The sequence below is a fragment of the Globicephala melas genome, chromosome 5 (assembly GCF_963455315.2).
Source record: "Globicephala melas chromosome 5, mGloMel1.2, whole genome shotgun sequence".
NCBI lineage: Eukaryota > Metazoa > Chordata > Mammalia > Artiodactyla > Delphinidae > Globicephala > Globicephala melas.
The window spans coordinates 3240392-3256082 of NC_083318.1; the positions used below are offsets into that span (position 1 = coordinate 3240392).

Here is a 15691-nt window from a genome sequence, read left to right on the forward strand (position 1 = left end):
ACTTGTAGAAAAATATGTTCAGAACTGTCTGTTAGTCTGTAAAGCCTAAGAATTTAAAACATTAAGTACGGTTGAGCGGCAAATGTGCGACGTGACCATGTACTTGATTAGCTAAGAAACGCCGGCACCCAGTGGCGGCAAGTGGGCTCCCCAGGGCATCTTCCCACGTTATCCCGGTCATCCTGTCCCCGACAGCTGAGATCCGCCCCGAAGAGAAGCCTGCAGAGGGTCTGGGGAGGAGGGAGGGCCCTGGCATCGCCCTGGGGCCCCGGGGGCTGGCTTCCGGGCCTCTTCAACCACATCCCACAGTGGTCCGTCCGTGTTTGTGCTTAGATGGGGCCCATCCCCAGGGAATCTCAGAGGGTCCTTGGCACCTGTGTCCCCAGGCTCTCCCTGCCTCCGACCCCCTACTGTGGGGAGGGGGAGTGTGGAGGGAGAAGGAGGGGGTCTCCCTGAACCAGCCCCCCACAGAAAGAGCAGATCCTCAAGGGACTTTTCCAACGTAAGCCTCCAAATTCAGCAAGCTCCACACCCCCTTCACGCCTCCAAGCAGGGCGCGGGGCAAATTTCAGCGGCTCTAGGTTACCTGAAAGGAGCCCAGAACGAGGCATGAGCTCAGACAATGGCGGGGACGGTCCGTCTTTGCTGGGGACAGTGCAGGGGGACCCGGCATGGGCTTGGCCATGGAGAGGTCACCCTCTCTACACAGGCACAGTGCAGGGGGGCTGGCACGTTTGTTGGGGACCTGCTGCGGCAGTGGAGGGGAGCCTCGCCTCCACCTCACCCGACGTCCCCCCTCCAGCCCTCCCCCACGGAGGAGTAAGGTCCATGGCCGGCACCCATCCAAGCCCAGCTCTGCCCCCTCTGTCTGGCATCACCCCACGGCCCAGCCCCGTGACCGGAGGGACCCCAGGCCGTGTGGGGAGAACGTACCATGTTCTTCCTGTTGCTGCATCTCAGCTTCTTCTGTGTCTGAAAAGGGAGAGAAGGAAAGCATCACCGTCCGGCCAGCACCCTGTGTGTCCAGGGCCAAGTCGGGGCGGAGCGGGGGGGGGGGGGGCGCACCGGAATCGTAACGTCCCTGACACCAGCTCCCTGAGGGGAAACGGACTGGGCTGGGGGTGGGGTGGGGCACTGGCCGAGGAGCCACATCTTCCAGGATGTGTCCCCGCCCTAGGCCTCCCCTGCAGGACTCCATCCTCCCTGAGAGGCCGCTGACTTCTGCAGCTCCTGCTCTGGGAACAGGGGACGCGCTCCCCACTGATCCCATCAGCTCTCCCAGGGGCAGGGCGGCAGATCTGGGATTGAACCCCCTCCTCTCCCACTGCCAGCGCTCCCCTGCGCCTCAGTTCCCACCTCCTGAAAATGGGCTGGCGCTAATTGCCCACAGCGTTGCCATAGAAACCAAAGGAGAAAAAGAGCTGCAAAGACACATGGGAAGTGTGACGTGCTGCCAACTACAGAGCACCCGGCAGAGAGGATCCCACAACACCCCGCAAACGAGGGTCCCAGTGCGGCCTCCGCAGAAAGAGAAGAAATCGTGTGCCAGGCTGGCTTAAGCCTGATATGCCAAGGTCAAATTTAAGTATGCCTGTTTAGGAAGAAAAACTGATTTGTGGGATCTCGAAAGTTTAAATCTAATATTGGCAGGAAAAGCCTTATAACACGTGTCAGCAAGCAGGCAGAAAAGATGTGTGTGTGCATGTGCACATATGTGTGGATGTGTGTACATAGGTACACGTATGTGTACATGTGTGTGTGTATTCACGAGTGTGTGCATATGTATATGTACATGGTGGGTATGTGGGTGTACGTGTATGGCCCTGAGTGTGTCTGTATGTATTCATCTGAGTGTGTGTGCATGTGTGTGCATATATCTGTGTGGGTGTGTACACATGCGAGCATTTATCTCCATCCAGAGGGGTGAAGGAATGAGCTGTAACGTTACGTCCCCACGACCCGTGGGAGCTGGGGGTAAGTTTGCTCCAGCACCGTCCCCTCTCCTGCATTTCCTTTCGCTGTGGCTGCTGACACGCCTCCTTCATCTATGATTCGCACTGCAGCCCAGGGCCCGCACGCTGGCCCTGCCCCAGTGCAGCAGGGGGCCTTAGGCGGGCACCTGGAGTTAGCGGAGGAAAGGCTTCGCTGAGGCCCATCCTCGGGCAGCTGGGAGGCTCGGGCCCGCTTTCCTGCATCTCCCGGCCCCTTACCCTGGCTCCTCTGTGTCTGGCCCGGCATGTCCCCACCTACCGGGAGGGCAGTGACAGCAACTGGCTGGTCACCTTTAAGAGCCCAGGGGCTGGCATTCATTACTGCGGCGTGACGGAGGAAGCAGAACATTCCCGAAGGGAAGCGGGGTGGGTGCCGCTGTGAACAGTGGCTGAAGCAGGTCCATCCAAAGCTCTGCTGAATGGACAGTCCAAACTCACAGAGCCCGGTGCCGACCGCATAGGGCTGATGGGGTCTCAGCCACGGGACAGCTCTGCACCCTTCGTGGTCTTTGCAGAAGTCTGCCCCGAGAAAACTGTCCTAAATCATGGGCTGTAGGGTGTAACCAGCGGCGGGTCCTGAGAGGGGCCCACAGTCATCCCGAGGGGGGTGGGAAGAGCGCCTACCCAAGCACACCTACCCAAGCTGTACACAGTGCAGACGTCCGTGCTGGACATCCTCCTGAGTAGCTGCCTGGCATCCTCCTCGGAAAAGCGTCCTTCGCTGCTGAAGAAAGACCTTTCCTCTTCATTGAGAAAAATCACATTTTCCAAGCTGGAAAAAACAAAGTGCATTTAGATTGCACGTTTCCAAGATTTCACACAAAGACCCTTTTCCACTCCCTCACTTGACAGATGGTCCCTGCATACCTATCCTGTGCCCAGCGGTGAAGACACCAAGATAAAAACAAAATAGATCCTGCCCTTAAGGTTGCTTTGTCTGGCCAGAGGCAGACGCCCAGGAGTGGGAAATGCCATGACAGATGCAGCTGGTCACAGCATCCTGGGAAGGTGAGCTCCTGGGCAGCCTTCAAAGCCCCACCTTAAATGCCCCTTCCCCTGCAAGGCCGGCCATGACAGCTGCAAGCAGACTCAATTCCTCCACACTGTAAGCTCCACACAGAGCCTCACACAACACGAGCTCAGGGCACGTGTGTGCTCCGAAAACTCAGGGAGAGGAAAACAGGAAGGAGACAGGGAGGGGGAGGCAACTTCTGCTTACAGGGCTAAATTACCAGCAAAATATGAAACTTTCACACGTACTTTGGAACTTAGAGGGAGCTCTTTTGAGAAGTTAAAGAAAACCTTAGGGTAGATTGCAGGACATTCGATAAAATAGGCCTGTATTCCTCAAAAGTGTCGGTGTCCTAAAGGACAAAGAGAACAGGGAACTGTCTCAGATCAAGGAAATGAGACTAAAGAGACAGACAGGTGCTCACATGGGGTCTGGAATTTTCTTTGGCTATAGAGGGAATTACTGGAAAATTTGGTAAAATCTAAGGTCTGCAGATAACAGGATTCTATCAACGTTAACTTCCTGATTTTGACAGTTGTGCTGTGGTCACGCAAATGATGTCCTGATTTCTGGAAACACATATCGCATTATTTAGGGGTAAAGGGACATTGTGTTTGCAACTGACTCCCAAAGAATTTAGAAAAAAAAAGAAGAGGAGAAAGTAAACGTCATAACATGTCAACATTTGGGCAACCTGGGTGAGGACATCCAGGAATTTTATGTCCTTGTTTTATCTTTTCCCTAAGTCTGAAATTATGTCAAAATAAAGTTAAAAGAAATGAATAGCTACCAGAATGCTCATTAAACAGAAGATAAAAGACTCAGATCTGGAATAGGAAAGATGTTCCGTAAACATCTGTTGAGTGAATGAGGGAAGCTGTTAGGGCTTCTCCAGCTGTAAACTGGACCAATGGCACTGGGCCCCGTCACCCTTCTGGGTTAAGGGAGGGCAAAACAGACTGGCTCATTCCCACAGCAATTGCAGCTCAGCCCGTTAGCAAGCTCAGGACAGGTTTAAGTCACATGGAGCCCAGACATCTGTTGAGCCGTTGTGGTCTCCCCAGAGATGATGACCAAGGGTGCCCAAGGAGTGATCCACAGAACAACAGCTAATAGTGTTGTCTGGGGCTTCCCTGGTGGCGCAGTGGTTGGGGGTCCGCCTGCCGATGCAGGGGACACGGGTTCGTGCCCCGGTCCGGGAAGATCCCACATGCCGCGGAGCGGCTGGGCCCGTGAGCCATGGCCGCTGAGCCTGCGCGTCCGGAGCCTGTGCTCCGCAACGGGAGAGGCCACAACAGTGAGAGGCCCGCGTACCGCAAAAAAAAAAAAAAAAAAAAGTAGTGTTGTCTGGAGGTCCAGTGTGAAGAACGCACTTCAACAGGAGAAAGAAAAGTTTCAGACTCTGGGTGCCTTCCTTGTGCTGGGAATCCCCGTGGACCAGCAGCCAGGGCGTGTGGGAAGCACACCGTCACTGATGAAGTTTGAGATGGAGCCCTGGGGGGAACACACTTTGGGAAACTTGGGTCTAGCTGCTGCTCTGGGCATCCGAGCCCAGCCCAGCTTCAAACAGTTTCTGATGAACAGGAGGCCATGGAGCAGACAGACACTTGAATGAGGAAACAGAGTGACTGGTGGGACATGACGTGAAGCCAGAGTGGCCTCTGAGACTTGGTTTGGGAGGCGTTGGTCTGTCTCAGGTGCCAAGAATGAGACGGTGTGTATGTCAGGGCTAGCGGGGCGCCGAGGACGAGCATCTCACAGTGCGTCCGAGGGGCAGACGCTGACCCAGTGAAGGGTCCTTTCTCTACACTGACCCCTGGGCCGAGGTCTTAACGACAAAAGGCCAAGAGCACAGCTGTGCTGGCTGACCACTCTCTCAAGACCCCCCTGCTGCTGCCCAGGGCCAGGCAGTGGGGACTTGGAGGTGAGCAGACAGTCCTGGCTCAGAATCCCCTGGATGGGGGTGGGGAGGTCACACGGGGAATAGAGCACAGCCAGGGAGGGTGCGCCCAGGGATGAGCCATTTGAGGTGAGACTGGGGGCCATGGAGAGCCCCCAGGAAAACGGGATGGTCGGGGTGGAGGGGGCATCTCACGTAGAGGGAGGCGCATAACCCAGAATCGTTCTAGAAGGGGTGAGCCAACCCGCACGCTGGCCTCAGGGTGACGCAATGGTGAGTGGTGGCCTTGAAACTGGGGGTGACCAGGGCCTGGGTTGCAAGAGGCCTTGAAAGACAGGCCCAAAGCTTCGAAGGGCTTTATGAAGGGGAACGGCAGGTGTACTGGCTTGAATAATGTCCCCCCCAAACCCACGTTCCCCTGGACCCTCAGAAGGTAACCTTATTTGGAAATAATAGGGTCTTTTCAAACGTGACCAAGTCAAGGATCCTGGTACGAGGAGATGATCCTGGTTATCCGGATGGTCCCTAAATCCAAGGACTGGTGCCCTTACAAGAGACAGACGAGAGGACACAGACGGAGAAAGCCACGTGAAGACAGAGGCAGGGGTTGGGGTGATGCGGCCACGAGCACCGCCTGAAGCCACAGGAGCTGGAAGAAGCGGGAAGTCCCCTCCCGTGGAGCCCCCAGAGGGAGCTCGCCCTGGCCACACCGTGATTTGGACGTCTGGCCTCCAGTCTGTTGTTTTAAGCCCCCAGTCTGTGGTGCTGTCCCCGCAGCCCCAGGACACCCATGCACGTGGACACCTTTGTATTTCAGGGACCAACCCTGGCAGCACTTGGAGGAAGGGCAGGAGGGGTCCAGACAGGAAGCTGAAGCCATGCCCTGGGGACAGTGGGGTGGCCCTGGGCTAGGCCCAGCCCTGGGGACGGAGGTGGGAGTGACGACCAGGAAGAGGGGCTAGGGAGGGGCAGGAGGTGCCGTCCAGGACACTGCGGGTCTGTCACCTGGGAAGCAGGTGGACGGGGTAGGCTTCCCACGGGGGCGGGGGGTGGAGTCAGGAGGGGTCGAGGCCTCAGCCACTCACTCAGACGCTTGGCCCTGCGCGCTGATGAGGCTCGTCTGCACAAAGGCGACCTGGCTGGAGGCCGCGTGCCGGCCCAGGCACCAGGGCAGGCCAGGCACCTGGGCGCCCAGGATCTCGATGTGGTCACCGCTTCGGAAGGTCATCTCTTCGGGCCCTGAGCCCTGGCAGTCCGCCACAGCCGAGGCCAGGCCCACAGCTGCAGGAAGGAGGCCACACGGTCAGTGCTGGGGGGGATAGGGACGGGCGGCCCTCGGCCACAGGGGTGGTGTCCCGGCCAGGGAACATGCCGTCCTGCTGAGGAGCTGATTCAGTACCTGGCCAGGGTGCGGGGCTGCCGCACACGAGGGGCTGGACATCCATGCGGTACCTCAAGCGGGGGCCTCTTTATCCCCACGCTGAGGATAAGAAACTGAGGCCTGGGGCTGTCGGCCTCCAAGGCCAGGGCCCACCCAGGGCAAATCCAGCTGTAAGTGTCCTCCCATGGGGCCTTATGTCCACTTAACAGGTCCACAGGCCACCCAGACACCAAGCAGCCTGGGGCAGAGCCAGTGCACTGGACCAGGGACCCAGGCCGTCTTTTCTAAACAAGACCCCTGCCTCTCGCTCCTCCATTTGCACACGTGGCGAATTCAGCCGGGGCCCTGCCCACCCCACCTCCACCGTCTGAGGGCCCTCCGAGGTGTCTGACCCAGTGCCAGAAAGAGAGCAGAAGTTGCAGAAGTGCTGGTCAAATAGGGTGTGGAAGTTACTCTCTAGAGGCGGGGTGCCCAGGGACCCCGGCCTGGCCTCCCCGCATGCTGTGTGAGTTTGGACCAGCCAGTGGACCTCTCTGAGCCTCTGTTATTGCCTCAGGAACTGGAGGGGATTCTAGCTGCCTCTTCTGCCTTGGGGAGGATTCAGGGTGGGTGCAGAAGCTTCGGGAATTCTGGCGCCTGCCCTTCCTCACCCACCTCTTCCCCAGGGGAGGAGGGCCAGTGGAAATACTTACCCATCGGCTGGATGTCCGGCGTCACAGGTCCACCCATGGAGTCGTTGATGGGGTCCCAGGGGACCCTAAGAGCCCACCTGGAGTGGGATGAGAGAGGATTTTAGGTTTAGGGCAGATTGAAACTGTGTGTAGGCTGGACAGGTCAACGGCCCCCAGGGACCCGAGCGAAATCCACCACCTGCCCCCACTGCACGTGTGCGCGCACACACACACACACGCCCGGGTGTGCGGCCTTCAGCTCCAGCCATGCCCCACGGCCCCCAGCCCAGGTGTCTCCTGCCGCCCCTCACGCTGGCATCCTCGGGGACCTCCCTCCATCACCCCGGGAGAGAAACTCAGCCACAGACTGTCATTTCATAGACACTGAACACGAGGAGATGCAGTTTCTCTCTTTGCTTTGGCCGCCAGGAAGCTCAAGCCAAGTTTACGCCCCACGTTCAGCACACGAGCATGAACTTGCGTGTTACCTGTCCCTGCCTTCCCCAGGCCGTCCCTGCCTTGGTTCTTATCTGCACACATCCCTGCGTGCTCCCTTACTATGAGCACAGGCTACGTAGCTCCCTCAAAAGCTTTCCAGAACAAGCTACAGCAGGAAGCCAGAGCCCCATGTTGTACACTCCCAGGCCATCTCATCCCAGGACAGCCCTGCCTGGAGGTGTCGCTGTCCTGTTGTGCAGGTGGCAGCCCCGAGGCCCAGAGAGTTGGACTGGCTTAGCTGAAGCCACACACTGAAAATAGCAGAAGGGGTCGTGGCCAGGCCTGCCTCGGGTTCACACCGGTCCCCGTCTACCAGCCTTGGCCTACGGTTGGACCCGGGCCTGGGGGAGTCTCCGGGAGGCCGGACAACACGCTGGACCCACAGGAAGCAGAGAAACAAAGGTCGGTACCTACTGATGGAACGGAATCAAGGGCTCCGCGGCTGTCCGCTCCTCTGAGGATGTGTTGTGGCTGGGGGCCAAAGAGTCCACTGGCAGCGCCGCCTCTGCCCGGGGAAACCCCGAAGCCTGCCCGAGGGGCTGGAGGCCATTCATCACTTTCACGTGGTGGTCAGGACACAGCACAAAGAAAGGCCCTTCAAAGCGGCAGAGGGTGGTCATTCAGGTGGCTGGACACAGGTGCAGCTGTAGTTTGCAGGCGGGACTACCTGTTCTCCACCAGGGATACCTGCAGGGGTTCCCCCACCCCAGTTTCTGCATTCACAGAAAGACACTGGAGGCCCCAGGGGCCCAGACCTGGAGGCTGGACCTGGGCTGGAGTCCCCGCTCCGCCGGGACTTGCCCGGGAGCCTGGCTCAGCCTCAGGCTCTCTGGGCCTCAGTTTCCCTGTCTGGGCTCTGAGGGGCTTGACATGTGATCCCAAGGGCCCTTCCTGCTTGGACCACAGCGGCCTCCTCTTGTCCGCTCTGCGGCTGGGGAAGGGCAGGCAGCCAATGGCCTGTTTGCTGCGGCCTCGGGGCCCAACTGTGAGGCCACCGAGGTACTGGGAGCAATAGCTCGGTCAGGAACTCGGGCTTAGGGGGGCGCTGGCCAAACCCCTTTTCTGTTATTTCTCGGGGGAGCTTTTCCTTGCCCCAAGCGCCCTCAGTCTCCGGCACCTCCAGAGCCCTTAGGCTGCCTGCGGCCCCGGGGCGTCCCCAGCCCGGCGAGGAGCTACCCAAGGTCACCATCGCCTGCACAGCACTCACCTTCCTGGAAAAGGAGGCTCTCGTGTGTCAGCTTCAAGGCCTCCTCATCCACGTGGACTTGGATGGCCGTCTCCTGGTCTTCATCAGGCTCGAGCAGCCAGAAGGTCTGGTCCACAAGCAGGTTTTCCAGGCAGTGATGAGTGAAGCCTGGAGCAGACAGCCCTGGTTACCAGTGGGCTCCAGGCCGGCGGCAGGGAAGCCCTGATGGCTGGGTGTTGGCCGAGCCCTGCGCCGACCAAGCCCAGGGAGATGGACCACCCGGTCCTTGGGGACTCGTGGTACCGTCCACTACCTGGGCAGGCCACAGGTCAGACCATCTGGGCTGCGAGAGGACCAGCCGTGATGGTGGACAGCTCATCTGCCTCCCTGTGCCCTGGGAAGTTCGGGCGGGGTCTAGTTACTTCTTCTAGGACCCTCGGTCTCTTCTTCTATGAGATGGGACGGGAGATCAAGGAGATCACGTGCACTGCAGGCGTGGGCACAGCCCTGCTCCAGGGGCACAAGAAACGGTCACTGTGAGTCTAATTTCTCACTTCCTCAGCCCTCAGGTTCCTGAGGGAGTGCGGGAGCGGGACAGCAAGTTTCCCCAGGAGAGGCACTTAGACGCCAAAGTCTCCCTTAGAACAGGGAATGTTTCAGAAAGAAAGCACTTGGGTTGAGGTTGAAACAGGGTTTCCTGGTCTGTGCTCGGCCAGTGAGAGCTCAGCTGCCCCGGGGGCAAGTCGCGCTCAGACCCGTGTGCATCTGCGACTCCGCCCATCACAACCTCACTGAGAACAGATGACGTCCGCAGAGGCCATCATGAGCTAACTTAGTCTAAAGCCCCGACTGGTAACATAAAATGCTTGGTGTGTGACACGCGTCCCCATGACGGGGTCTGTGAGGGTCACCGCCTTACCGAGAGCGTGGTAGGTGGAAAACTTCCAGATTTCTTCAAAAGTCTTAAACGTCACCACAATCCGATCCTGGTCACTGTGGATGGACAGCAGCCTGGCCGATAGCTCCTTACGGGGAAGAAACAGAAATGAGAAACAGTCCTAGTGGCTTTGGGGCGTCTGCCCATCAGGAGGACGGAGCCACGCAGTAGAAACGTTTTGCAGAAGTGACCCTGGCGGGACTTCCCTGGTGGGGGCCAGTGGGTAAGACTCCACGTTCCCAATGCAGGGGGCACGGGTTCGATCCCTGGTCAGGGAACTAGATCCCACATGCCGCAGCTAAGAGTGCATGCTGCAATGAAGATCTCGCTCGCCGCAACTAAGACGCGGCACAGATTAATTAGTTAATTTTTTTTTTAAGTGACCCTGATATGGACAGCAAGCACAGAGCTGATTCCTTTACAACCAAGCTGCTCCTCTCCTGCTTCTCAAGCCAGCTGTGGCTCCCCAGGGCTGTACCAAGCCCCACTCCTTCCCGGAGCTCACAGCCTCCATGCCCTGGACCTGCACCCTCTGTGGCAGGTCCAGCATCCCCTCTCCTGACACCCATCCCATGAACACTCCTGGTGGTGCTGGGGCATTAAAAGTGACACCAGCTGACGCTGACCAAGGGGGAGAGGGTACTATTATCATCTCCATCTGGATTAAGAAATAAGGTCCCGGTTCCTTTCCGAGGTCTGACCCTGGGACAGCCGGGATTCAGCCCAGAGCCAGTGCGCACCCAGGACGGGCATCACAGGGGCAGCCCCCCTGCAGAGCACCGAGCTGGGTGCACCGTGCCTGCTGCTCGCAGGTCCTCACGGCAGCTCCGTGGCGTGATAAAGCTAAGCGTCTCCCATATGTGGCTGAGGAAGCTGCGTTCACAGAGGCTGAGGGACCTCGGCCAAGGTCAGGCCAGGCTGAGCGCAAGGTCAGGTTGTGGCCTCTCAGCCCTAAGCCATGGGGAGGTCGCCCAGCTCAGCCTCCTTCCCCCCAACCTCCTGACAGATCGTCCGTCACCAACAAATCAAGCAGAGAATAAAATCAACTCACAGCAGTCCTTTTTGCTCCCTATGAAGAGACTCAAACTCCTAGCAGGGTGGGGTGTCCATGGAGAAAGGGACTGGGGCATTCAGAAAGTGGTGGCCCACATGTGTCTGGGCCTGTGTGACCCTTGTTCCCGGAGCCAGACAGCCAGGAGAGCAGACGGGGGACAAGTCACCCCAGCGGTGGTACCATCAGGTAAGGTCTGGACACCATGGACAGACCTCCTCCTACGTCCACTGCCCTCTCCTCCTCGACCCCATTCACAAGCGTGGATCCCCTCCACCTCTGCCCGCCCAGGCCCCCCGAGGAGCCAGACTCACCCCGAGAGCACGGGCCACCTCCCAGCTGTCATTCTCCAGAAGACGGAGCCGGCCCCGCAGGACCTGCTGCAGGCTGGGGTCGGGCAATCCGCTTTTCCTCTGCACAGCCAGCAGCTGCAAAGTCAGGTCTGGAAGGGGAAGATGAAGGTAGGCAGTTTCCCTGGCCCAGGCCAGTTCTGTGGGGTGCTCTGCCCTGCCTGAGGGCCCTCGCCCACAATCACGGGGACCCGGATTCACAGCCCACGTGCACTGCCTGTGAGAACTCTGCACAGGTGCTTTTCTCCCCTGAGGCCCAGTTTCTTTGGTGGTAAATGAGTTACGTGCTACCCACATCTTACAGAGATGGGAGCAAGTGGACTGTGTCACAGAGCCAGGACAGGCCAGCACAGGGCAGGCATTCAGCAAATGGTCCCAAGTCACCGTGACCTCCAGCCCCGACTGCTTCCACGCCTGGGCTCCAATGGGACATCCAAACTCCAGCAGACACCCCACGGGCATCCTAGAACTCTTCATCGCCCCCCGCACCCAAAACTGGCTTGTCCTCCTTTCTTTACCATCTCCAGAAGGACTGCCTCCCCCACCCTGCTCAGACCAACGACACCTCCTTCCCTCACACACCCCTGGCTGGTCCACAAGCGAAGCCCACTAACCCACCTGCAAAACCAGGCTGAACGCACCGTGCTCACCCCTCACCGTGGCCCCGCCCCATAGGGCCTCCTGAGCAGTGTCTGAGCCCTGGCCCTCCCTCCAGATGGTTCTCTGGTCCACAGAGGGCCAGAGGGTCCCCTCCCAGCCAGCTCTGGCTTATGGAATGCCTTGGCTCTCAGCCCTCTGGGCATTGCTGTTCCCCAGAAATTTCTGCAGCAATGGACATGTTTGCTCTCTGCACTGTCCTGCACAGAGGCCACCAGCCACATAGGGCCCTGAGCTCTTGAAATGTGGACAGTGTAATTGAGGAACTGGATTTTTAATTTTATTTAAGTTAAATTTAAACATAAACAGCCACAAGTAGCTACTGTATTAGACAGCACAGCCCCGGTGGTTTTGCCTATCAGGAAGAATAAAATGCGGATCCTTTCCACCTTTCCAGGCACAGCCTGGAGCAGCCTGCGCTTCACTCTGCCCCGCAGAGGCGCAGAGCCATCCCCCGCCCCGCAGAGCCCCACCTCTCCTCCCCCTCCCTTCCAGCCTGTGGCCGCCTCTCTGATGCCCTGAGACATCGAGGCATTCCCCCGCCCAACCCACCCCAGGGCCTTTGCACTCACCCTGTCCTCCACCTGAAGCACCCTCTCCCAGACCAATTCCTGGCCTGGCTGGTGCCCTATGATTGGATCCCCTGCCCACCCACACCCCGTCCCCCTGAGAGGCCTCCTGGCCGCAGGGATCCTCAGATCATGGGCTGTTCCAAAACTGGAGAGGGGAGATGAAGGGGAGAGGATGGGCAGGGGGAGGGCAAAAGAGAGAGGGAGAGAGGAAGAGGGACAGGACGCGGAGAGGGGGAGGGAGGTTCCTCACACCCTCTGAATAAGCCTTGCACCTGCCTTGGAATTTTCCAGCTAGGGGACCCTCGAGCAGACATCCCCATCCCATCCTGGGGGGCAGGGCCGGAGCAAAGGAGCACATCTGGGATCTGGAATCAGGCCCCTCCCCCAGCAGGAAGCCAGCCCAGCATTTCCCAACCGGTTCTAACAAGTGACCCCTCCTACTCCCGTAAGAGGGCGGGGTTGAATTGTCAATCCCATGATAATCTCCCTCGCTGCTCAACAGTCCTGCTCATCCCGAGTGACCACAGGCAGCGCTGCCCACCCGAAGGAAAAGCCGGAGGACGGCGGCTGTCACGGCAAAGGTGGGCGGCCGACGACGCTGGGGTCTCCATGCCCCCCACAGCTGGGGCTCGGGAGTCGGGTCTCCGGCGTTAGGGGCCTCTTGCTGCGCCCCTCCGCCCATCAGCGCCCTGCGGGAGTCCCGCCGTTCCGTCCTCGGAGCCCCTCCCCGGAAGCAGCTCCCCGATGCCTCTCCCGAGGGCCCTTGCCATCCCCCTGCCCCCCTAGGGTGTCCCTCCTGGGGTTTCACTTCCCCTGCAGTGCAGCCTCCAGGGCCGTGCCCCCCTCTTGTGTGGGCAGATGCAAACACAGAGTCAAGGGAAGCCCTTTGCACGTGCAGGCGAACCCTGTCCCCAAGTGAAAAATGCAGAGTCCTGGGCCCTACCCCAGACCCCGGCAGGACCCAGGCATCTGTGTTTAACAAGCCTCTTCTCCACATTCAGGGTGACCTTAAAGCAGGGCGTCCACATTAGAGAAGCCTGGGTTAGACGCTCCTGAACCAGAAGCCCACGGGATGGGTGAGGCCGGAGGGAAGGGGGGACGCCCAGGGATCCCACATTCACGTCCCCAGCCCAGACTTAACACCGACACGTGGCGTAGCGCCCAGGACGTCTACCTGTGGGGTAGGAGCCCATCTGGCCAGGAGAGGGCCCAGCAGCCGGTGGAGAAACGCCAGGGGCGGCAGCGTCTGTAACAGAGCAGGATCCTGTGATTAAGGTGAGAACAGGCAACTCTCAGCTACAGGCGCCAGCCCCCAGGTATTTCCAGAAGAAAGGTATGTCCACACCCCTACAAACCACCGTTCACACCCTTCCTCCAGGGTCATAAAGCCCAACAAGGTCGGAGGCTGAGTCTCCTGCTGCGCCGTTACTAATTACCCTACCCTAGAGGCTTCTGGAAACAACAGTGTTATCTTGCTGTTCTGGGGTTTGAGACGGGTCTTGCTGGGACAAAACAAGATGTGGGCAGGGCTGGTTTCTTTCTTCTGGAGGCTCCAGGAGAGAATCTGTGTCCTTGCTTCTCCAGCTTCCAGAGGGGTTCGCATTCCTTCGCTCGAGGCCCCTCCTCCATCCCCAAAGCACAGCATCTCCAACCTCTCTGTGACTCTGACCCCAGGATAATCTTCCCGTCTCACGATCCTTAATCCCCTTTGCAAAGTCTCTTTGGCCGCGGAGGTAACGTGTGTGTGTGCACAGGTTCTGGGGACTAGAATGTGGACTTCTTTGGGGGCCTTTACTCTGTTGACCACAGAGGACAGGTGACAGCCCAGGGGGAACTCGGGGTCTGTGGCAGATGGGGCTGCATTCTGATTTTGACTGGCCTGTGAGGCCGGTCCTCTGCTGGTTGTCCCGGCCCCCAGCCCCCAGCCGGGAAGCCAGCTCCCAGTCTGCATCTTGGCCAGGCCCCTCCACGCACACACCCGTCTCTGCCCTGCTCGGTTCTCATCTGTACAATGGGATGAGCAATCAGGGCCTTCAGATCAAAGGGGATCTGATCTGGAAGCACCTGTGGTTCCGAGAGACGGTGCTGAACCTCACTGCAGCCTCTTCACCCCGGGGAAGTACCGCTCAGCCGTGGGCACGATGCTGCCACGTTGGCCTTGGACCGTGCAAAATGATAGGCTCATTTCTGATCTCTCCCCACCTACGTTATACCAGCCCTAAGCCTGTGTGGTCAGAGCCCATTTCCAGCCCTTCCTTGCTCTGCATCCCCAGAGCGGGGGCTCAGAAATGCCTTTCAAATCCAAACTAGGGCACGGCACCCAGATCTCGGCTTTAAGCTCCGTCCTCCCCCAGAGAAGCCAGGGTTCCTTGAGGAACGGCTGATTCCAGGGCTACGACAGGGAGAGCAGAGATGAGATGTGAGCCTCTTTTTGTCCCAGAAAGTAGGATGTGCTCACAGGATGCTGGAGGTGCATCACAAGACCAAATCGGGGGCAACGTGAACAACAAAATAAATAATGACAGCAACTGGTAGAGTCCAGAGAATGAAATAAAGACCTCTGAGCCCACCCACGCTAAAATAAATCAATGAATACCTGGGGAGAGGGGACAGCTCTTCTGTTCAGTGGAAGGTCCATTAACAAATGTCAAAAGAACGCAGCATTAGAAAGTCACCACTTAGCAACCGTCGTAATGTTATGATTTCAGTCAAGAACCTTGCACGGATGATAAAACTGTTTGATTAGGACCAGAGGAACCGGCTAGTCACAAAGTCCCCAAGTATCTTCCCACGGGCTCCTTACTCATGACAAAGGGAAGAAGGGTGACGTTGACAGTGACGTGTACACTGTCAAACATCTCCTTAATCAAGCGATGGACGTGAGCCGTGAACGTCACCAGAGACCAGACAAATGGACATCGAGGTCTCCTGGTCGGCCGCACGGAGAGGAACCAAACACTTCTGCGGTATTTCTGCCCAGAGTGCCTGCCTGCAATCCTGAAAAAACAGCCACGCTTGAACTGAGCTGTACCCAAACGTTCTACAGAATATACCTGGCCCAGAATCTTCAAAGTATCAACCTCCAGGTTAGAAAGCTCCACAGGCACGTGGCCACAGCACGCAGAGCCTGACCAGGGTTTTCTTTGGTGGAAAGGACATTACGGGCACAGATGGCAGGATGGGAGTGAGGTCCGTGTGCAGATTAGATAATGGTGTTGTTTAAACCAGGAGAGTTGGAAGTTTGAAAAAATTGCACAATGGTTCTGTACGAGCAGGTCCTGGTTTGAGGAAACACACACGCCAGAGCACTGGGGGATAAAGGGGCATCGTGTCTGCAGTTTACTCTTAAACTGTCCTGAAATATAAATAGATCTGTGAATGCAGAAAGACAGAAGGCAAGCATAGTAAAATGTCAACATTTGAGGAACCTGGGTGGGGTACATGGGAATTATTTATATTATTTCTTGTGACTTTTGTTGTCAATT

General features: G+C 58.1%; 1 protein-coding gene across 3 annotated transcripts in view; it reads right to left on the reverse strand.

The window, feature by feature from the left end:
• Nucleotides 1-15691, reverse strand: part of SH3TC1 (SH3 domain and tetratricopeptide repeats 1) — a 36988-nt gene that overhangs the window by 14127 nt on the left and 7170 nt on the right. Inside the window, exons 1-10 of one of the 3 annotated variants that reach the window (XM_060298727.2) lie at nucleotides 15260-15526; nucleotides 13381-13452; nucleotides 10942-11069; nucleotides 9559-9664; nucleotides 8661-8807; nucleotides 7868-8048; nucleotides 6977-7053; nucleotides 5989-6184; nucleotides 2630-2763; nucleotides 934-972 (exon numbers count right to left, since the gene is read on the reverse strand). In XM_060298727.2, the coding sequence (XP_060154710.1) occupies nucleotides 934-972; nucleotides 2630-2763; nucleotides 5989-6184; nucleotides 6977-7053; nucleotides 7868-8048; nucleotides 8661-8807; nucleotides 9559-9664; nucleotides 10942-11069; nucleotides 13381-13399 (1027 nt within the window). In that variant the 5' untranslated portion in view covers nucleotides 13400-13452; nucleotides 15260-15526. Of the gene's footprint in view, nucleotides 1-933; nucleotides 973-2629; nucleotides 2764-5988; nucleotides 6185-6976; nucleotides 7054-7863; nucleotides 8049-8660; nucleotides 8808-9558; nucleotides 9665-10941; nucleotides 11070-13380; nucleotides 13453-15259; nucleotides 15527-15691 lie in introns of those variants that run through there. The other 2 variants (XM_060298726.2, XM_060298728.2) reach the window with 2 other exon arrangements.